At 42.1% G+C, this 22,241-nt stretch overlaps 1 protein-coding gene across 1 annotated transcript; it reads left to right on the top strand.

The window, feature by feature from the left end:
- The first annotated feature begins 946 nt into the window (after nucleotides 1-946).
- On the top strand, nucleotides 947-19,387 carry LOC131292024 (UPF0047 protein YjbQ). The gene is made up of 4 exons (XM_058320771.1): nucleotides 947-1,393; nucleotides 17,890-17,944; nucleotides 18,205-18,286; nucleotides 18,381-19,387. The coding sequence occupies exons 1-4, from the start codon at nucleotides 1,231-1,233 to the stop codon at nucleotides 18,594-18,596; spliced, it is 516 nt and encodes a 171-aa protein (XP_058176754.1). The 5' UTR covers nucleotides 947-1,230; the 3' UTR covers nucleotides 18,597-19,387.
- The last annotated feature ends 2,854 nt before the right edge of the window (nucleotides 19,388-22,241 follow it).

Below are 22,241 nucleotides of genomic sequence, written 5' to 3'. Positions count from 1 at the left end.
AAAGTGCTTGGTGTGGATGTGTTTGTGTGTGTGCGTGTTGCTTGGAAATGTGCATCCCTTTTTCCGTGCTCTAATTTTGCGTTGTTTTGTTGTACTTATACATTTCCTTTTTCCCCCGCCCCAACAGGCAAGTATGCTAATCAAAGCAGCCGTCGTCGAGTGATGCGTTTTTGATAGAGGCTCTTGAGGAGGAAGTAACGGCACATCGGCGACCGAGAAGAAAGATGTCCACGAGCTGAGTCGACAAAGTTGTGCTTGGGTTTTTTTTTGTGAATGAGATGAGAGAGTGTTGCAATGCTGCTCAGTGAAAAGCGATCGGTTCGGGCGAGGAAAATGTAGGGCGCCGGCAATCCTGTGGCACCGCAATCAAGTGAAAGAAAGGAAGTTTGCAAGGAAGAAAAAATTGTACCATACACCCACCTCCGGTGACCCAACAAACGGGTTTGTGTTGTTCGCCCTGCTCTGTGGAATAGATCGTTTTTCGGTTACGGGCACACGGGCACGTGTGTCGGAGTTCTTCAAGTCGAATACGATCGGCATCCGGAGCGGCATCCCGGAAGTGCTCGAGTTTCAAACGCATGGTGTAGCGAGTGCGTGCGTGTGTGAGTGTGTGCGCGCGTGTGTGAGTTTGCATAGGGTTCTGGTGTCCGCCCGGTGGTTGCCGTCCACTGCCTCAAAACGGATCATCCCCGCAAGCGGAGCAGCCCTCCTTCATCGGTCACCGACGAGTCCTCGTCATCGATACCGTTGTCAACGTCCGCCGGGGGCCGTGGGGGAGGAGGATCAGCGGTAGCGCGCGCAGCAGCAGGTGGTGGAGGAAGAGGCGGAGCTGGAGCAGGTGGTGCCAGTGCCGGGGGAGCTAGTGGAAGTTCCGCCGACGTAGGAGTAGCGACAAGTGCTGTGGTTGGTGGTAGTGGTGGTGGTGGCAGTGGCAGTGGTGGTGGCGGCGGCAGTAGAGCCAAAGGAAGAAAAGGCAGTGCCGCTAGTAGTGGGGGTGGTGGCGGCGGAAGTGGTGGTGGCGTTGGTGGAAGAGCCAACAACAGCGGCAACAGTGTCGCTGGCGGGGGTGAAGCGGAACGGAGCAGTGGCGGAGGCAGCTCGGCGGCCAGCCACCGGCACCAGGCCGGATACCACCGTTATCCGCAGCAGGCGTCCACGGCGGGGGTAAACCCGGCGACGGCGACAACGACGACCACGACCACGGGCTCATCATATGAGAAGAGCAATAACATGGCATCATCGAATCACCGTGGCATACAGATTGGGTCCGCCTGGTTTCAGCGCAAGATCAACCTCCGGCCCCAGCATCGCGGCGTCCACCTGGTGACGGAGGAGATCCTGCGGCAGATGCCGGAGCTGGGTCAATTTTCCGTCGGACTATGCCACGTACAGAGTAAGTGTGCTGCAATCCTCTCGGCAAACAACCTGAACGTCTTCACGTGGAAATTCTGCTTCGATTCTTCACTCCGTCTCCGTCTTTCTCGCCCTACTTTTCTATATTTACACATTCAAACAATAAGATACCAAAGATATTTACGGAAAATTGAGTTTATTCAAATGATTATTTATCCTTCTAGTAAGATCTGGAAATGAATGATGGAACAGTTTCACTATGAGAAGTATGATTATACCAAAAAACATCAAAATCAGTTTTTACGGTTCTCGCATTTATCGAGAAATTAACCGGTCTGTATTTGGCTATGAACTTAAAAACCTAAACACATTCTGATCTCGAAAGTCAGGATAGTCATCACCGATCACTTTGACATAAAAATTCCAGTCGAAAGAAAATCAGAACCGGTCGTGCCCGATTCCGATTTTGAGGAAGGAATGTATCTGTCAAACGCGTTTGGCAGAAAACTTCTGGGAAAATATGACAGATAAAGTCCTCGTCTAATAAGGGTATTATTGAAATATAATCCTTAACCATATCCTATAGTTTTTCAATTGTTCTATGAACCAAACAGATTTGAGTTAAATTTTCAATAATGACGCCTACAGATATCAAAATTTATCAAGGTGTTCTCAGGCATCGTACTAATTTATGCCAACTTTGCCAACCCCAGATGAGAAGCAGTTTGTATGAAATGTTGACTCATCGGCTATTACACCTTTTACCACTGTTTAGCGCGATGGCCAAGGCGTTTAGTGACACCGTCCAAAACATTAATACGATCGCCGGAGCTATTAAGACAGCGCGAGCGCCGTTTAGCAACTCCATCCAAAGCATTAAGAATATGACAGACCCTTCTAAGATAATGGGAGCACCCTTTGCGCGTTGCCCGCACCTATTAGACCGTTCGCCGCACCTTTTAGCGGCAGTCATTTTTCCGAGCCTTTTGTGAGCGCTTTTGTTCAAAAAGTCGATTGTAGAGGTGGATGCTTCATTTCGTGGTTTGAATTTTCCGTTACGTATAAATATTTTCGAATATTTTTTGTTTAGCTGGAAAGTTCTTTAAAATGTCTCGGGAAATTCTTTCTGAAAATTGTAAATGAAAATAGTAATTGCCATAAAGAGCTTTAATATTTATTTTCATAAAGGTCGCCTTTTCAAAAACATTCTTATTTACATTTGTGCATTGGGTTTGGTGCATATTTACTCCATAATTGCTTCCTTTCTGAGGCATTTTGTGATATATGACCACATATTGCATCTTCTGAGAGGTCAAATCCAAAAGTCGGTACAGTTTGATTATTACTCATCTCTGACCAAAACATAGTTTTCTTATGTACCAATTCGCGGGTTGTTGGTCGAACTGAGCCTTTTTCGGGGCATTCAATAATTTCAATTCGAGTTTCATACATTATTTCATTCAAATCTATATCGTAATTTGACATAGAATTTAAATAGGTTATCTGCGTACACATCTTAACGCATCTTGAAAACTTGTTATGGTTGTTCTTGGAAGGTAGAGACTTTAGATTCGAAAGTTGTCAAATGTTGGATGAATGGTCTAAATTGACCACTAAAATTATGGCGTTTAATTCTGATGACTAGAGATTTACTTTTTTCTTAAATAAACCGTCCGTAAATAAATATTGCGGATCAAGCGCCGAATGAGTCTGGAATGGCGATGACAGGCATCATGTCTAACTTCAATTACGAATAGGTACGAGAGAAGAGAGCTTACTTTCATTTCCATCCGGTCTGCCGCTGTGGCACACTGATTCCAACAAAATTCACTGCGCCAGACATGCATCCCAATTGCGTTTGGTGTTCTGCACGGTTCATCGGTAGTGCATCTCGAGGCCGGCCGGCCCTAAAGAGGAGGCTTAGGTTTTAGGCCGCTAAAACCTTATGCTTCACTGCCAACTGGCGGGCCGTGCATTTTTCCAACGGACCCGATAATGATACCCTTTCGCTTCGCCCGAGAGCCACCGAGAGACGACGGCTAATTGCGATGAAAATGTGCTGATAATTAAAGCCGATAAACAGCCAACCATTCGAAATATGTCTTGATTACTTATTTAGCACCACGCCCTCGCGAGCTTCCTTGGCTATGGCCAGCCGGCGCCCGTGTGTTGTGCGACGGTTGAACGATTTCCCGGCCGAAACCGCGCACTTCTGCTCGCAGTCGGCGAAGAAAGTGGTCGTTTTTCACCCACGGACGTCGCGCAGACTGCACCACACCGACAGTTCCGAGAGGCGTTGGAAGCCACGGGGACCATCGCGAAGTCAGTGGGCACATTTCCGTAGGCTTCGTTCCGCCGGGTGTCCTGCACAATTGCTGCAATTGCATTTTCTTGCGGCTGCCAGTGGCGCAGAACGCAGCAGAACGAGGTAAAGCGCCTCTGCCTCGCCCGGACGCCGTGTTTCCGCTTTCCCAGTGCCGAGCGGTGATAGTTTTAATGGTTGACATTTTCTTGGGCGACCGCTTCGGTGCAGTGCGCCGTGGCGTGGCCGTTCGGTTGCGTGACCGAGTGTCATCGTCATTTGTCTTCTTGTGGCTTGTGTGTGTGTGTGTGTGTGTGTGTCCCTTCCCTCCCGGCTCCGGGGGTTTCCTCCGCTCCGCGCTCTGCACGACGACATGCTCGCGCGCCAATTTTGAATTATTTACTGTCTTATTTGCGGCGTAGCCCTTACGGGCAATAAGGCGGCAGGGCGCTCGCGCTAGGCGCAAGCAAACTGGAAGTAAAGGAAAAACGGTAAGGATATCGAAGTGACGAAACAAAGCCGACCCCACTGGGCACACGGGCAATCAGTGGCAAACATTGTAAGAACTTCAAAACGGGACGAAATAGAAGCGAATGAATTGAAGCTTAGGTGAAGAAATTTAGGGAAAATGGGAATAATTTGCTTTCAAAATAATTAGACATACTCGTGTTTGCAAACCATTTATGGTAAGACAGTAATGTGCAATAAAATCAAATTAAAATATGTGAGTGCCAGCTCTCCCTCCATATGTTCGAAGTTCTATTTGTGTTCAAAGTTGTCGATTTTATGATCAGTTAATAATATATTTAAATCAATAGATGCATAGACATCTGTAAAGGCTATTGCTGTTTAAGTTAAAACGATTCTTTTCTAGTTGAAGGTAACTTTCACTCACTAGAACACAAAGTCCCCAAATTCTGCTAGTGTGTACTTATGTTCTAGATTAGCGATCAACAATTACAAAAGCTCATGTATATTTACGTCTTCATGATTTTTGGAAATCAATATTCAATATTCCTTCTCTTGTAACACTCGATAAATAATGTGTTTTGTTTATCGACACAAACAATTATGAACAAAAATCTTTTAACTTTAGTTCAGGGTGAAACACCACACTATTGAAATACATTCTATTACCAAAATGCTTATTTGATTGTGCGTTTTTGCGGATTTCTTTTTATTTCTGACTTGTAATACTTGCCTGTTTCATTACGAATTGTTTTCCCTTGATCAAATTGTTCAAATCATTTTCTAAAAAATCATGCAAAATCATTCAATTAGTTGTAGATGAAGTTGCACTTTGTTCAATCAATTTCGAATGTTACCTGAACGTATGGGAATGAAATGTTGTATCACAAACACTTTTTTAAAATTTTGTTTAGCAATATTTTAAAAAAATATATAATGGCCTTGCAACATTGTCCTTTACAAAATGAACGGGAAATAAAATATCTGGGAAGAATTGATTGTATCGAGTTGACTTTGGAAGTTATTCAAAATAATAGTGTACCGGCTTCCGTGGGATGTGAATAGCAAAAATTATAATATTGAATAGTCTTCCGGCCTCCAAGGTGGTGTGTTGTTTATCGGTACAAAACCGTACAAAAATCGGTTTAAACTTATACAAGTTCAAAATCTTCCGGCAGAAACTGTTGGTAAATTATGTATAACGGTGCTAGATATTAAAAGTTTCCTTCGTGTTTGCCTACAACCAAATATTTCTTGGACCCTATCACACGTTTGGCTGGGCATTGATTTCGATCAAATATGTTTAAAGCGTGTAGTTAGCAAATGGAGTATAGTAAGGGGGGGTCCCTTCTAATTTATCCTCTCCTCTGCCTGGTGTGTAATACACCAGGATCATTATCGATTTTGGTTGCGTTTCTATGTAGTAGAGATAATCGCAAACAGTTTCGGGTGCCCTTTTTCCCCAAAAACCCTACCATGCGGGCATCATGCTTGCAGTTCTCTTTCATTTTCTCCTTTGCAACGCTGTGTGTCCCGCTGATGCATTGGGCTAAAGAGAGTGTATGCGGCATAAGATGTGTTTTTGAGCCGTGCATAAACGACAGCCGGCTACGCGTTCGAGACGGGGCACTTTGGGATGCGATGGATAATGACCGGACCGGAAAAGAGCAGCCGAAAAGCGGAGGAGAGAGGAGCAAGGAACGCGCAGGAAGCCCCAACAGCAGCAGCATCGGCAGCAACATTTGAGGCCAGCGAGATATGGAATGCTGTGGATCGGCGTCTTCTTCTGCTAGCTTTTTTTTGTTGTTGCGAGAGGTGGTGATGACGGTGTGGTGCACATGAATAAAAAACTACTCCGCAGATATAAATCTAAATTATGGGATGGCGAAAAAAAAGGACCAAAAAGCCGGGGCCTCGCAGGGGAAAGAAGGTCACCAAATGGTGGTTGGAGGAAGAGGAGGAGGAGGAGGGAGGAGGGAGGAGGATGAGGATTTCGGCATGTTGGCTGGCAGTTGGGCTGCCTTTCGCCAACCCCGCCAACGGGGTGAGACGAATGTGGTTATGTATTTTTCAACGGCACGGCTCGGATGGGCCGAAGCTGATCCGTGGTCGTGAGGTTCCGCATCCGAATGCCTTTGACCATCCGGTTAAATGGGTCCGCTGTCAGGGAGCAATGGGCGAGAAAGTGATATGTTTTTAATGAAAATGATCACCGTTCGGAGGGAGGGAGCGGGTGGGCCAACGGTTGTCGAGCGTATGGCGAACGCGCCCGATATGCTAAGCATTGGGTACAAATTTATAAATTGAAATATTCATGGTTCACCTATGGTATTCGCTGGGCCGCCTGCCCACCCCCTCCTCCAGCGTCACGCGGTGACTTTCGGTCGCTCGCTTTATTTTGGGGGCCACGTATATACGTAAACTTCTCGTACATCAATAATCTAACGTCCTCCAATTTCCGTTTCCCCACCCTCGTGTGGTGGGGGGGGCCGGAGGGGAGGGCATTTCCGCGTTTGGGGTCTGCTGTGCGCACGCCTGTGCGGGCGGCGGGGGTGAGACCCGGGGAGGAAAGTGATCCGTCGCGAACGCGCTCTAATTCCGGACGGAGTATCGACCACTCAACATATCGCGCTACCCTCCCACCCAAGCCAGCGGTGGGGCGGTGTCCTGGGAGACCTGCCGTGGTGGTGGTGGTGGTGTGTGTTTTTGCTTCGGGAACACGGGGCAGAACCTTCAGCTTGGTTGGAATGAAATAATGCTTTTGGCAGTGAATACTGTTATTGAATAAGTTTCCTATAAAATGCAAGGCTGAAACGGTATGTTTAAATAGAGGCCATCGTGAGCCTATGGAAGGGAGGGGCAAAGATCAGGACACAAGGGGGGAAGATCCTGTGTTCCAAATATATTGCTTTTTTCATATGGCCACAGCGTTTTCCCACGCTATCTCATGGTGTGGCATACGGGGGAAATGTTCCCTCCAAATTTGGTAGGTTAGGCCGAGGCTAAGGTAAATAATTTAGGAAAAAGTTTTCTTTTAATATTTGAGTCAAACGAATATTCCTGTATGCAGTTATGCTAAATTTATTAATTTCAAATGCAAACACTCCCTAATTGCTGGTTAGAAAACCAATCCATAGTTGTTGGCGAACCCTCTCGTTGGCGTTGGTTCGAATCTCAACTGAGTCCGAATTTTTTCCCTTAAGTGCAGACAAAGGGTGGGTGCGGGAGATTTGGCCCTGCATGTAATTTTGGTCCACTGAAAAGAAGATCAATTATCAGACTGATTTCAAATGCACTCTAACCTTTTTTATGCTGTTGATATTGATTTATTCTAGCCAAATTTGAATGCGATTGAATGAGTATATTTTGAGAAAATCGTTTAAATCTACGAAGCTGTCACAGCTGTTCGCCCACATTGAAATTTAAGTAACCATTGCGTTGTAAAATCGTAAGTGATGTTTTTCTTATGTTTTGAGCGCAATCAAAAGAAGAGAAGTTTCAAAACGTTACTTGCATTTTTGAGCTCAAAAAATATGTTTTTTTTTTGTGTAAATGTAGCGCACAATAGATGCCAGGAAATCCGGTTTGGGTTGAAACGAAATTTCTATGCATTCTGACTGACATTCAGCTGGTTGTCAGAGACTTTCACAATAGAAGCGCATGAATTGAAACTTAGTTGAAGGAATTTAGGAAAAATGGGGATAATTTGCTTTCAAAATAATTAGACATACTCGTGTTTGCAAACCATTTATGGTAAGACAGTAATGTGCAATAAAATCAAATTAAAATATGTGAGTGCCAGTGTGTCTCACTCCATATGTTCGAAGTTCTATTTGTGTTCAAAGTTCGATTTTATGATCAGTTCATAAAATATTTAAAAAATGCGTTCAACGTGCAAAAAAGTGGATTTTAAAATATCAAATTAAAAATTTAATATCACTATTTAATCACAAAACACATAAAATAAACATTTTTTTATGTAGGCCAAAACTGGTACTCAGGTGGGCCAAAATAAAATCAAAGTGGGCCAAAATAGCGACGAAAAGTGTGTTCGAAAATTGATATTTTTTTAGTGAAAACATAAAATAAACATATGTTGTTTTACTCTGTCACGTATAAGTACATGAAAGACAGAAATGTAATTAGACAACAAGAACAGGCCATACTGAAGCTGACATTCTAAGAATTTGCGTGATGATCTGCTATGTTTCAATATCTTCTTGGCGTAACGATCGTTTTGGTCGTGCCTACCCGTTAGCGTGTTAGTAGAACCTTTTCCCTTTGTGCACTTCCAAGTCAGTTCTCTCGTACAGGGGAGGGTCCGGTCTCGGTTGGGATTTGAACCCACGCCATCGAGGTGGTAAGCCTCGGCGCTCATGGGCCGATTTTCTAACCTGCGCTACCGCTCGGCTGTTTCGGATTCCATATGTTCAAATTAGCGTTGAATAATGAATCTTTTGGCGAGATTCAATCATATGAATCTTTCACCTAAGATTTATTCAGATGGATTCGTGAATCTTTAGGAATTCGAATCTTCAAATCAATGAATCTTCATGAATCTTTCATGGATCTGAATCTCCACGATTCTTTCATTGACCCTCGATCCAATTTTGGCTCATCACTTTTCTTCCGTTGATGTATCTTTCGGATTCATGAATCTCTCATCAAAAGATTAACGAATCTTTAAAACGCAAAAAATCATACAGATTCATGAATCTGAATCTGAATTACACAACTCTAGTTTCATTTCATTTCATTTCGTTGATTGATTATATGTTTGGCATAAAAATCCCCTACAAGTTAGAATTAATTATGACAAAACCTTCATTTCACAAAACATGACTCATAAGAGGGGAAAATTAGAGCCTAACCAAAAATTTGGTAATTAACAATGATGAGTTCAATTTTTTCGTATAATGAGCGTTTTGAAAACATGTCTTACTAGAAAAGTATCATATTTAAAAAATCCAATATTTTACGTTGGTGAGTTGAAGTGGTATGAAAATGGGAACCAACCCGATGGCAGAACAAGCAAACCCCGATGGATCATGGTTTAGTCATGGAATTCATTTTTTTTCTATCCAAACTGACGGACCAGAACGTCCACCCAGGAGGAGAGGGTTGGCAATGAACGATGGCCGATTGGTGGCCGGGTGGGCAATAGGTGACCGAGACGGTCGTTCCCATTTATGCTGCAGCAAATTTTCCATGGAAGGAGGGGGGCAGCGCCAGAAGGGAGGATGAATGCGGTTCGGTTAGAACGAGGAACTGACAAAATTCCGTGTCCATGACCTGACTAAAGTAATCATAGTGGTGTGGTTGGTTGGGTTTTCCCGTTTTTTTTTTGCTCCACCTCCGTTCTGTCCCGGTATATTGTAGCTTATTTGTGCCCTAGTTTGCGTGCATGTGTGCGTGCGTGTAAGGATGCTTCGGTCGTCTCTCTTGCAGCGCTTGTTTATACCGTTTGCTGTAATGCTGCAGCATGGCGCGATAGAGAGCGGGAGTAGAGCCTTGTAGTGGACACAGCATATTGGAGAGCATATTTTGGCAGCGAGAGATGCGGCTCGCCTTAATCTTCTACTTCGTGGGCCACGAAAGCCGAAAAACAGGGACCGACAACGCCGTGTGCAAGCGAATAAAGCAGGATCGTAGATTGAATTCCGCAACCAACTCAACAGCGAGGCAGTGACGAAAAAACGGCTCCACTTATTTGCCTCGTAACAACGATGTTACAACGAGCCTTTACCTTGACGGAAGGATTTTCAATACCGTCCCATTTGGAAGACTAATCAACTCAGCTCCCGCTGGTTTTTACCACGGCCCCAGCAGCGTCCAGTCGCCTCTTTACAACTCTATGCCATACCTTGCTGTCACGACATACTCCAATTAGTTTTACGGTGTGCGATTTGTGACCGTGGGGGGAGGTGGAATTCCCTCCCGAAAGGGGAAACGATTGTTTTTGCGGTAGAAAGAGATGATATCACAGATCAACCTTAGCGGTGTTTGGCTACTGGAGAGTTAAAGGATCTAAAAAACAAAAGATAGAGAATGGACTTTGCAAAGAGATGGAGAGAGAGAAAGAAGGTAGAACGAGAGTGATATGAAAGGGAAACCCTTGGATTGATTTGTAGGAAAAAGGAGGAAATAACACTACCGGCTAGGACGAGAGATTGTGTAAGGACTGCTGGAGAAATTTAGTATCTCATTCACGTGGGAAAATAAGAAAAAAAAAAAACAATTCGATACAGAGCATAAACTAGAGATATGTTGAGAGAAAGTGAGAGCGTAAGAGAGTAAAACGAGATGAGAAAGAAGGAAATTTTACTAGGAGTACCATCCTTTTTCGGTACTATTCAGCAACTGTCAGTGTCAATCAGACGTGCATTCAGCACGATAGGTTCAGCATGTGAATGCGGAGGTTTTGGTAAATGCTTTTTATATTTAATTTTATATTGCGATGCTTCGGAAAAAGCCATTCCCGAAAAAACAAATTCCCTGAAGAGAATAGAGAGAAAGTAACAACTGTTTGAACGTAGGTTTGTTTCTGTGAACGTTAACGGACAGTTTCTTGTTCAAAATCGTACGATGGAGAATCATGGTTGCTATTAATAGAAGACGAACACATTTTTGTTATTATTATCCTCGTTGTTGAAAACCGTTCTGTGGCCAATGGTTGCAGCATAGCGTTGTCAATTCAAAAACCTTCCTACTATCTGCCGTGCAAGATGCTGTGACTTACCAAAGCTATTTAGCGTCAAGCTTGTGGGTGAACATCTGCATGATAACCCTGCAACGCCTACCCCGTTTCTCCGACGTAGGAAGTGTGCTGCACAAAATGTACACCTTGCTTTTACCGTGTCCCGAGTGCCGGGGTCGGTTGGTGGACAATTTCTTTTAGCCAGCTTTCATTTTACTCCTTTCTGCCTTACGTTCCATTTCAATTCTGATAAAGCACATCCTTGTTTTATGCAACGAGCATGTGTCCCTGGGTCTTTATTGGATTCCAAACCACCCCCTCCCTCCCCCCCTCTGGTTGGGCTTTGTTGGGAACAACGTTGTGGGCGCCCGCACACACATCGACATCGACATCGACATCGACCACCCGGGAGCGACGGCTGGTGCTTCCGGCGAAAGGAAAACAATCCTTCCGTTCCTTGCGGGCCCCGGCAGCGAGGATACAAGCGAGCTGCGTACAAACCGTAGCACTGTGCGGTTAATACGATGTTTATGTGGGTGTGTGTGTGTGCATATGTATGTGCGTCCCTCCCGGGGTCTGAATCTCCGAGGAAGCGAACATTCTTCTCCTTTGTGGCGAGCAAGTACTCGCCAGTGTCGGTATTCGTGGAACGCCCGGAATCATGAATGAATGAATGAATGAGAGCGGTCCGCAGCCGAAAAAGGAAAAAGGGTGTGCGGGGCGGACGCCGGTGCCGGTGGCTCATCCCTTTCCGTGGCCGGAAGGAGGAGGGATGCGCGAAGGGCAGGATTCCGGCAATCCCAGGCAGTAAACCAGCGACACCGCCCTTGATGCTGGCGTGGGAGGTTGGTCAAGAGAAATGAGTGTGCTGTAAACAACTTCCTTTCAATGAGCTTTTTCGCTCCTACATTGTGGCTCGCGTGCACGGATGGGCGGCCGTCTCAGGGCGAGTTGCACAAATGACACATTGGCAGGCCCGCAAGGAGCGCACATTGTTGCATTTGTGGTGGTGGTTCATTTTTCTACACGCGCTAGGCATTCGTGTTACATGCATTGTATAACTAGGCCCTAAAGCATAAAAATAAAAACCTTTCACCATAATTTATATAGTTAGTCAGTGGTCGTATTGTATTATTAAATTGAAATAAATTATAAACAAGCGGTTCTCCCCGCTTTAACGAAGATGAAACACGTCACACGTTAATTCATTGAAGAGTAACTTACTTTTATTATTTTGCAATTTCGCGTGCCCCGTCTGTTTTTAAATTTATTACTTCCAATTGTAAAAAAAACACAATATTTACACTTATGTAAGGTAATGTGAGGCCATATGCCCCCCTTAAGCGGAAATCTTTTATTCCTCGCAATCAATTATTTATTTATTTATTTATTTATTTTTCAGAACGGCCCTCTTGCTTTCACAATCCTGAAATGCTCCTCACAATCAATCCAATCAAGAAAAATAATCCAAATCTCCACAGATCGATTCCGAAGCCTCTCTTCTAATCCAAAAATTAATAAAATGACATAAACATTTGCAAGTTTCTATTCAAACAATGATTTTTATAATTAGTACTTTTTGCACGTGTCATATTATAATCGCTGGGCAAAATGGACCAAACAGTGTAGCAGAATTTTTCTATTTGATGAATGCCGCAAATAATCGGCGTAAAAATTGTTAAGGGGACGGGAAACGAAGCGTAATCGCTAGCGTAATCGTGTTATTCTGCTGGTCCATCTGTCCAGCATGCGTAATCTTGTCAGTACGTAAACAAACGAATCAATAGTTCATTCATCCGTGATTATTTATCAAATTTCTAAGATAATTCAGCGTAGTTTTTGTATTTTTAAAAATAAACAACAAAATAATAGCAGTAGCTTCAAGAAATGTTGCCATTTTTACCAAATTGCAAAACATAAACAAAGCTAAGATGACGCTTGGCCTGAATATCGACGATACACGAGAGACCAGCGATTACGCTTCGTTTACCGAGCCCTTTATGTTGAATTTAATCAAATGTGCGTTATGGATATACATACAACTTTGTGTTAATTTAGCTTGAACAGAACTGCATAAAATTGGATATCGGGTGTGTTTTGCTTAACATTTACGGCATTTCATTCCACCCCACATAAGACGGCGCATTTTGGCCCCGTGTGAGAATGTTTGGTTTTTTATCTTCACAACTAGAATGTAAGAATGCTGAATTCGATCCTTTTCAGTATTTGCTCGGTTGTGGTTGTTGAATGTCTGCTCGATTACAATATTTTATTTTAACACTTGTTATAGCTTAAACTATCGTTCAGAATTCTTATATAATTTCAGGCAAAATTAGACTATGCCGCCTATGAACATATTATATTACCTTATATTGTATCAAATGATGGAACCCCCCCTGTAACGAACGGTTGAACCTGAATGTAACGGTTAAAACAATATTGGTGTATTTTAACACACTTTCCCCTATATTCGCAGTCATATTGATTTGTATGCCTCAAAAATTGCAAAAATAGCAATGTATGTTAATAACATGTTTAACTTATTCAAAACATTTAAAAATTTACACCATAAGTCATTTAAAAGTTTTAGAAAACAAACAAAAATATAAAAATGAGCTGAGAAAAGAACCGAAGTAATGTAGGAAACGTTGTTCGTAACACAACCGGTCGTAGCAACCATTTTCTTATCATTACAGATAACCTTTCAATTTCTGTACTACAGTAACCTGCACAAAATATATATTACTGATTAAGTAGTATCTCGTGGCGGACCTGGCGGACGAATCTACATTCGCTTCCACATTTTATAAACAAATAGCAGGCAACTGTACAGAGTTTATAATGGGTGTTTTACTACAGTAAAAAAACAAGTTAGTTTGTTTTATGGTATCAAAGACTAAAAATGTTTGAAATTTTTTTTTTTTTAAGGAAAATTTGTAACAAACGCGAGTGACACCTGAAAAGATCGTTATGAAAATGTACAGCGTGTTACACTGAACGTTTAAATCACGTTTAGTTGTCTCTCTTAAATGTTTTCTTAGTATTGCAAAATCTATGTTTCACCTTAAACCCTTAAAATAAACTATTCTTCTTACCTTAAAAACTCAAAACTGTACAGCATGCAAACGATGCATCTCATTTGTCGGCTCCAAGCAACGATTCTCGTCTTGCTAATGTACATTTGGAAATGTCGATAATTAAATTTAATTTGACTTCCTGATGAACTGCTTCGGCCTAACAAACGTTTGGGCACGTTTGACCCCGAGGTCCTGCTGTCCCAAACGATAACCTTCAGCTGGCTATCATTGCACCGGTTTCCATTTTATTCACCAAGCCAAAACGGTCTCGCGCGAGCCTTTACCGCCATCAAACAATCGTCGGTGTCCCTTGTTCGCTACGAGCGAAACATGGATCATGCATGCAGCGTTGTCATGTTGGAAAAGGCGCCCAGACCACCGAGTGACACTCGCACGATCCCAACGGCGTGGTTGGAGCACGTAGTTCGAAATTAAAACAACCGTGCGAAGCGTAAAACTTCCAACAAAACAGCTGCGAGGAACGCGGGGTGGCGATATGGAAGCCGATAGAGTATTTAATGAAAATACCTTTCGGTGATGCATCATCAATTGTTTCATGTGCTTTTTGCCTCGATCCACAGAGAAAGAGAGAGAGAGAGGGAGAGAAAGATTTTCCTTGGTAATGATGATGGAATTCAAATATGCATCATCAGCGTGAGTTTGCACCCCTGGGAGGGTGATGTGTAGGTTGGTTTGTGATATAAAAATAGTGACCATAACAAAAATGAAGAAAACTTTACTTTTCCGTTCGATTGATGACGAGATGAAATTTGTTCGTAATTAAATTTATTATAGCTTGACCGAGATAATTGATCTGTATTTTAATTAGTAATTTCTTAAGCTCCGAGTGCAACTTATTTCCCATGGAATGATTATCACGTTTGAAACCGAATGTTCGTGAAGGAAAAAATAATTCTATACCTCAACAAACTGTGGGTTTTTTTTTAGATAATTTCCAAAGCAAATCAGTTAATGGTTTGTGGAAAAGTGTTGTTAACTTCGCTCCATAAGAAATGCCAGAACATAATCATATATCTTACGGTTCAAAAACCAAAAAACCATAAACACCGTTTTCGTATAGCATCGGTGAAACATGGAATTGCAGTCAGAAACTGGAAGGCCGCCTAAAGAGGGGTGGCAATCGTTACGTGTCTGAAGCAAATTAGCCGATCGTATTGCTTTGATGAATTTTAAGCATATTTCTGCCCGATTTGAAAATGGAAAAATTGCTTGCCCATTTAGTAACAAACTAGTTGCCTTCCGTGCGCCTATTAACATACGATTGAGTTGGTATAGTAAGCGTCAAAAGAACGCCATTCGCTGAACGAGGCGACCACGGTTAGAGACGTGCACATGTTGGGGTTTATCGTCAAGCATGAAGAAAGGTTTTTCAAGAGTACAGTGCATTGCGAAACGGGGCGGTTCGCTAATCTATTAATCGTCATGAGCGGTACATGATGACAAAACGCACATACACACGCGATACTGCGGAAATGGGCTACCACGTTGCATGTCCCTGAAGCGATGACTGAGCTTTCCCATTCCCAAACCCCGGGGGCGGGCGGGAGTTTCGATACTTCCGCCTTTAAAGTGCAGCGCATGCAAGGAGTGTTGTGGAGTCCTGCACAATAAATTGGTTGTACTTCCCACCAACACCAAGAGGAGCACAGCACCATCGTTGGTCCCTAGCCTAGCCTCTCGTCGGTTGTAGATGCTCTCGTTTTGAGGTTGATACAACAAATAATCGAAACTGCTTGTTCGGCGGTATGATAATTGCAATTTGAAGGGTATTTGAAATCTGACAAAATCAAATTTATGTTATTTATGTATGCTTCAAAGCTATTATGTATTTTTGAATGGTTTTCCGTAAATTTTTTTTATGCGTACATACATTCAGAATGCAGTGTTGTGGTGTTTAACTCGGTGGCTTGCTTAGCTGAATCAATGTCACTTGACGGCTAAGCAAATGCGTTTATGCCACCGAGTTTAACACCACTATGCTGCCTTCGTAGTTGATATACGTATGCATACACGTATTAAAAAGTGTTCAGAAAATTGTTCAAAAATATATAAGAATAGCTTTAAAGCATAAACAAAAACAAAAATGTTTCTGATTATTGGAGTTTTAAAATGTAGCATAACAACAGTTTCTTTGTTTATTCCCTGGTTTTCGGTTTGAGACAACACAGATGCATTAGAGGCAAAGTTGGATGCGTTAGAGACAAACTCAGATACGTCGGAGACAGAATTCGATGAGCTATAAATACCAGACGGCTTAGAGACAACAGTAGATGAGCTATCTCAATCATTCGTGGGTTAGAGCATAGCCTAGATGGCAACACCTTTATTTATCTAAATCGCTTGGGGTATCAATTTGTGTTTAGTGTACTATTATTTTTAAGAACTATTATAGGATAGCTATTTTTTGTTTTGTTTTTGTTGTTGAAATTACAGCAGATCCCCGCAGTACGCTGTACTCGATATACGCGTTTTCGAAATACGCGATATTTAAAAAAATGACAGATAGCGTTTTCCGATGTTGCCTGATTTCCGATGTTGCGTTTTCCGATGTTGCCTGATTTCTGAATGGTCAATTTGGCTTTGGTTTGGTGGGATGAAGTTTTTAATACGCTGTTTTAAACAGCCGTTTAAAGGCCATGAGTGCAACGGCTTGAATTTCCAAGAAATTATCAATTGTTTTCACAATCAATACACGTTGGTTATTATTTCGTTAAACTTCAATATAATCTTGACGCGTGTGCTATAATAATTTCAGAAAAGTTACATAGCGAAGATGTTCGAAAAAGGAATGAGTTAGGCAGCAATAGCCTAGCAAATAAAACGACCACTAATCAACAGTGCAGACCATTTCCCAAAGCAAACTAATCTGCGGAATTCTGCGAACGTAATGAAATAATGGAAACGTAATGAAATAATAGAAGAAATGGAATGCTTATTAGTGATTGATAGAATATACGTTAAATAAGCGAAAATCGGCCAATGAACGCCGTGGCTTCACCACCTCGACGGCTTGGGTTCGAATCCCAACCGAGACCGGACCCTCCCCTGTACGAGTGGACTGACAATCCACGTACAAAAGTCTCTTAAGCCTTTAACGGGAAGGCATGACCAACATGGTCGCAACGCCAAGAATAAAAAAAAGCAAATTCCTCACTTCAATATGAAATGTAAACGATATGGTAGAGGAAAAATCATTAACGATCCCAAACATTAACGTAAAGCGGGAAGCTACTGTATTTGTCACCTGGGGTTTATAAAGTCCAGTACTTAAACTATAACGGTGAGACAAGTAAATCACGCTGGATAGTATGGAGGAGTGTGGGATGGGGTAATAAAAAAAGAAACAGATAAAACAAGTAATATGGAAGCGTTAAATAGTTAACTGGTGTACTTGTTTGTACATTCGTACATTATATTGCAATAACATATGTATTGGATAATTTCCATTACCAATAACACTTTAAACACAGTACAAGTATTAATGGACCGCTGATATGCTGTGTGTTTAATTGATACTATAGTTCGCAATGTAATTCATGTAAAACATGAGTGTTTACTATTAGCACAGGTAGCGCAGCAGAATTGCAACACAGCGTGGCTATTAATATCTCGTGCCTTCGCTTTTTTACATTCTTCCTACATGCAACTGTAAAAACAATATTCAACTGCAACGATAACCATTGGCGATGGCGATGTTTTTCGTTTTCGATTTTACATTCATTGTACGCTGTGTGTGTATCTCACATTTTTATTTCCCTTTTCCCGCCGGCCCGGTCTTTAATTTGCGCTGATCAAGGCTGAGCACATCTTTCCTCTGTGTTGCTCTTTCGTTGGTTCCCCTTGCTGCTTTTAGCTTAGTTAATGGAGCGTACGGCATTTTCAGGTCGGCCAAGCATACAAAACAATCTTACACTTGCCTAAATTGTGCTAATTATTCCGTTGTGTTCTCCTTTTGTTTTCATCTTTTACAGTTTTGCATACATCCGCTAGCTTAGCACTGAATGAGAGCTGGGATCCAGACGTACGGTAAGTTGGAGAAATTTGCTACCAAAGCCGCTATGCCGCGGGCCGTAAAGAAATCACTCGCACTCGAAGGTCAATAGTGCCTACTGAAGCAAAATGTGGCTCATGTTTTCCTAAGCTAGCACAACAGACATGAATTACAACTGATCAGGGTGGGGGTTTTCCTTTCATAGGACCAGACTTGTAGTATCATAATAACATACACGAATCGATCTCTTACCGGTACGGTAGCATTATAAATAATTGTTTCCTTTTACTTTTAGGGACGATATGGAAATGATGTTGAACAAAATAGTGCCCGAAGGACTTCCATACAGGCATTCCTGCGAAGGTCCAGACGATATGGTACTGAACGTTTGCCTTCTTCCGTTGAAATGTATGCTAATATTTTTTTTCTTCCTATTTTTCATGTACCCCATTGTGTGCTTTGCCCCGCTAGCCCGCTCACGTAAAAGCATGCTTCCTCGGAAGCTCCCTGACAATCCCAATCACTGACGGCAAACTGTCGCTGGGCACGTGGCAAGGTGTTTGGCTGTGCGAGCATCGCGACCACGCCGGCTCCCGGAAGTTGGTGATAACGCTGTCCGGTTGTCCCCGCGATTCCGCCCGAAGTCCACTATCGCCTGTATCACCGATCGCTTCCACCTCCAGTTAGGGTCGGCCGCGCTCTGCTCGCGATAGTCGGTAATCGTGGGTTAGAGCGGCATTCTGCTGTAAGGTCAACAATTGTTCAACTACCAGAAATGCAACAACAACAACAACAACAACAACAACAACAGCAACAGCAACTTCATCAACAGCAATTTTAACAACAAAAACAGCAACAACAACCACAGAAAACAGAGCAAAAAACATTTATGCTACCACTAATGCTACTACTACTACTACTACTACTACTACTACTACTACCATGATTAACTAAATTGTAATGCTACTTACGACACTACTTTTACTACTACTATTACTACTACTACAACTACTTCTACTATTACTGCATCGAATTGTAGCAATTGCAAATCCGTTTGAAAAGAGTGGAACACGGTTGAGTGCACTGCAGGAAGCGGTGCGCATCTCCGTAACTGATCAGCATGATCGCAAGAAATTGCACACACCCATACGTTCACGAACACACCTACACACACACAAAACATACACACATACATACACTCACCAAACCTACGCAACACACACATACCAGCGAAGCTAAACAAGGATACACATTTTAAACCGAATGACATAACAGAGGCTCCCTGGGGCCTGCGTTAATAAATTGACCGCCCGATAGTAGATGGTCCTAAGGATGCAATCAGGATCGTATAGTAAGTGAGAGCAAGTGTAGCAGCCGTACATGTAGCTGGTAGTAGCTTGACCGTGGTACGTGGTGTACCAAAAAAGAGAAGAGCATAAAAAATGACCGCCCGGACAACGTTATACGTTGCTCGCGTTTCGACCTGACAGGCGAGAGAGGTGTGTTGTGTAACCCCCCTCCCCTCCCCATGCAGTAGTGCAGATTGCGGGCTGCACTGAAAATTACCGAAACAGCTGAGAAATGAAAATATAACTTAAATTGTTGACACTTGTTTTTAAAATCGTTAAAAATGGACACATTGTGAGCGGTGTTTGGTGAACGGTGTTGCAATCACGGTTCGCCCAGCAGTACAAGCAGGCTCGAAAGCATCCATTTCCTTCCAAAAATCAAATTTTGTGGAGACGCGCATTCATGTGCGTTACGCTCGTAAGGATCTGCAATTGTTACGTCAACTACAAAATCTGTAAAAAAAAGGAAAGAGTAAGACAACCTTGCGTGGTTGAGTCGAGCAGTAGAAATGTGCGCATCCCCCGCATAGGGCGGCGGGTAGTAGAAGCGAGAAGTTTATGGGAAAAACCCGTGTGCAAATGCGGTGTGCGGTGTTGTACCGTTGCAATAATGTGGCAGTTTCTTTCGTTGTTTGGTGGATGATTTATTTTCCCTGTTGTACATTGCTCCTAGCAAAAACCGACCACAAATGTGCCGATTAGTTAAACGTCGTTACTGAAAAGTTCCAAATAAGTATGGATTGTTTTAGATTGATCAATGGTTCGAGAAGCTAAACTCGTAGTCGCGAACATAGCTAGACTGAATCCATTTGATGATGAACGGTCAGGGAACGATTGCTATTGAATTTGATTTGATGTTTTTGTTTTTTTAAATATACATATACATTAATAGTTCGGCAATAGCAACTTTTCAGCAGCAGAACGAATGTCTACGAACTTGCCATGGAAATAAGAGGCAGAAAGAAGCAAACGCAATGAATAGCAAGTAGTTGGTAAAGTAATGGATGTATTTAATGCGTGTGTACGAAAGGCCTACCGATGGCGGCAACCAACTCTACTGTACAGTTTTGCAAACCTTCACATTTGCTGTACTTTTCGCGGTCAGCAAAGCGAAATGCGTTGTGCGAGAAGTTAGAAGAAAAAATAAATAGCAAAAACAAAAACCCTTTTTTATTTTGTTCATTATTACCACTAACCACCTAGTTTTGTTGTTGCGTTTCATATAAAAAAAGGATTGGTGTCATCCTATTTGTAATTAGTTTTAACATAACAATTCGAATTCCAATTATTGAAAAAAAATCAATTATTGACCATCAAAATTCAAGCTTCTTATGTCCCTTTTTAATTTCATCCAATGGTGTTGACAACGTAACACTGCCGGTTCGGTTGGAACATCTCGACTTGGGTCGAAACTTGGCATGACATATATCAAAGGCAACTAAGGGTCGTCCAACCGATCCGGTGTGAACATATGAAGGGTTGCAATAATCTTAGAGAGGCTTTGAGTTGTGTCTGGAACGAATTGCATCTTAACAGGTTAATAACCATAGGCCGACCATAAAAATGTTTAACGCATCCTTGAAGCCAAACAGAACCAATTCTACACAGTAATTAACACATCCTTATCAAGATTGGTTTGTGGTAAATGAATTGTTAAATTAGTTTTAATTTGTTGCATGACAGTGGACGATGAAATATTAAAATTGTAAGGAAATTTTATTGATTTTTGTATATGTTCACCCGAACTTTTTAAGTACTAAATTTCAGTAGCGTTCCTTCGAACCGCACAATGAATTGTGTACCAACTTCATAAGCAATCGTAGTAAAAGTAAAATGCAGGAATGCGCTACATGTAAATCTAAATGCTCTAACTGTCTCATCGTTACGGTGGTTTACATGTATTCCTTAATCAATATTCTTTCATTCAAATAATTGCACAGAAACTGGCGATTGTGGGAGAATGAAGGAGAAAACAAAAACAAAAATAACACAATGAAACGGTAGCGATGACGCAATTGTGACGTGCAGGAGCAATAAACATTCTCTAGTGGCGCTAGGCGGACTATTGGTCGCAGTGGGCATTGAGACATGACATCCCGGGGCCCTAACGGAACGGAGTAAAGCACTGGAAGCGAAATACTTCCTAATTTTTGATTAAGAGCGATACTCCAAACGATACACTGATAAATATCAGAAGACCCCAAATAATAATTGAAATATTCACGCATGTTCATAACACTACCATGAAGAACACCCATAAAGAGTCATGAATATTGTTCTTTAAAGAAATCATATAAAATGAGGAAACCCGAACTCAACATAAAGAGAGAAAATGGCAAAAAATAAAATGACGAAGGGGAGAGAAATAAAATAAAAATCTTGGTATGAGCTTTAAAAACAAAATAAGTATAATAAAAAGTAATATAACTAACGTTAAATAATTAGATAAAGGCGTGCGCATATACACTTCAATAGGAGACATACTGGGAGGTGTCCCATTCGGAACACACGGCATCCAAGTTAAAAAAAGGTCAACCATCCTAAACAGATCACGAGGTTGTCCATTTACATGCATATCGGTACAAGTTGGGAAATATTATTTTCAACGAATGTTAGTTTCTATCCTATGATTGGTGGAAGCAATTTGTTAGTTTTGACGACGAACAGTTTTATTATGGACAGTTTTGAAAATCCACAGTTTTATTATGGACAGTTTTGAAAATCCCAATGCTCCCGTTGTTTGTAACAGGATAAATTTAACGAAAAAAAAACTACTAAAGGTACAATAAATGTGCAATAAACATTGAAGGTAGGGAAAAATTTATATATTTTTTTACGCTTTAACGCTTGTACGTACATGGATGTGAGTGGACTGGTTCGAAACAGATCTCGCTAGGATGGAAAAGGCTTGATGTACGAATAAAAATTCCCATTTTCCTTCTTTCCCTCAACCCGAGAGAAGGTTCACACACTCACACACACA

This window comes from Anopheles ziemanni, chromosome 2 (genome assembly GCF_943734765.1).
Source record: "Anopheles ziemanni chromosome 2, idAnoZiCoDA_A2_x.2, whole genome shotgun sequence".
In the NCBI taxonomy this organism is placed as follows: domain Eukaryota; kingdom Metazoa; phylum Arthropoda; class Insecta; order Diptera; family Culicidae; genus Anopheles; species Anopheles ziemanni.
Note: the sequence above shows the minus strand (reverse complement) of the source record. Positions and strands in the feature narration are given on the sequence as shown.

Excerpts from the sequence above, each read along its gene's own strand:
- LOC131292024 (XM_058320771.1), top strand. The coding sequence starts at position 1,231 with ATGGCATCATCGAATCACCGTGGCATACAGATTGGGTCCGCCTGGTTT. Across the intron at positions 17,945-18,204 it reads AGCTGGGATCCAGACGTACG|GGACGATATGGAAATGATGT; the intron begins GTAAGTTGGAGA and ends TTTTACTTTTAG. Across the intron at positions 18,287-18,380 it reads GCGAAGGTCCAGACGATATG|CCCGCTCACGTAAAAGCATG; the intron begins GTACTGAACGTT and ends TTGCCCCGCTAG.